General features: G+C 63.5%; 1 protein-coding gene across 1 annotated transcript in view; it reads left to right on the forward strand.

Annotated features, from left to right (window-relative positions):
• The window catches only part of CSF3R (colony stimulating factor 3 receptor), a 29875-nt gene that overhangs the window by 26867 nt on the left and 2808 nt on the right, over positions 1-200 (forward strand). The window contains exon 11 of the mRNA XM_035895510.1: positions 20-195. Within this exon, the coding sequence (XP_035751403.1) occupies positions 20-195 (176 nt within the window). The remainder of the gene's footprint in view (positions 1-19; positions 196-200) is intronic.

Genomic DNA, 200 nt, shown 5'->3' on the forward strand with positions numbered 1-200 from the left:
GCCGGCCCCCCACCCCGAGGGAGCGGTTCTGCACAGCACCCGGTCGCTTGTCCTGCTCCGTTTCAGCACCCTCCTATGCCCCGAAGCTCCACCTGAAGAGCATCAGCAAGTCGGATGCCGAGCTGTGCTGGGACCCGGTGCCAGTTGAGGTGCGGAACGGCTTTATCACCAGCTACACCATCTTCTGGGCCAACAGCACA

The sequence above is a fragment of the Egretta garzetta genome, unplaced genomic scaffold, assembly GCF_000687185.1.
Source record: "Egretta garzetta isolate BGI_Z169 unplaced genomic scaffold, ASM68718v1 scaffold66, whole genome shotgun sequence".
Taxonomy (NCBI): Eukaryota; Metazoa; Chordata; class Aves; order Pelecaniformes; family Ardeidae; genus Egretta; species Egretta garzetta.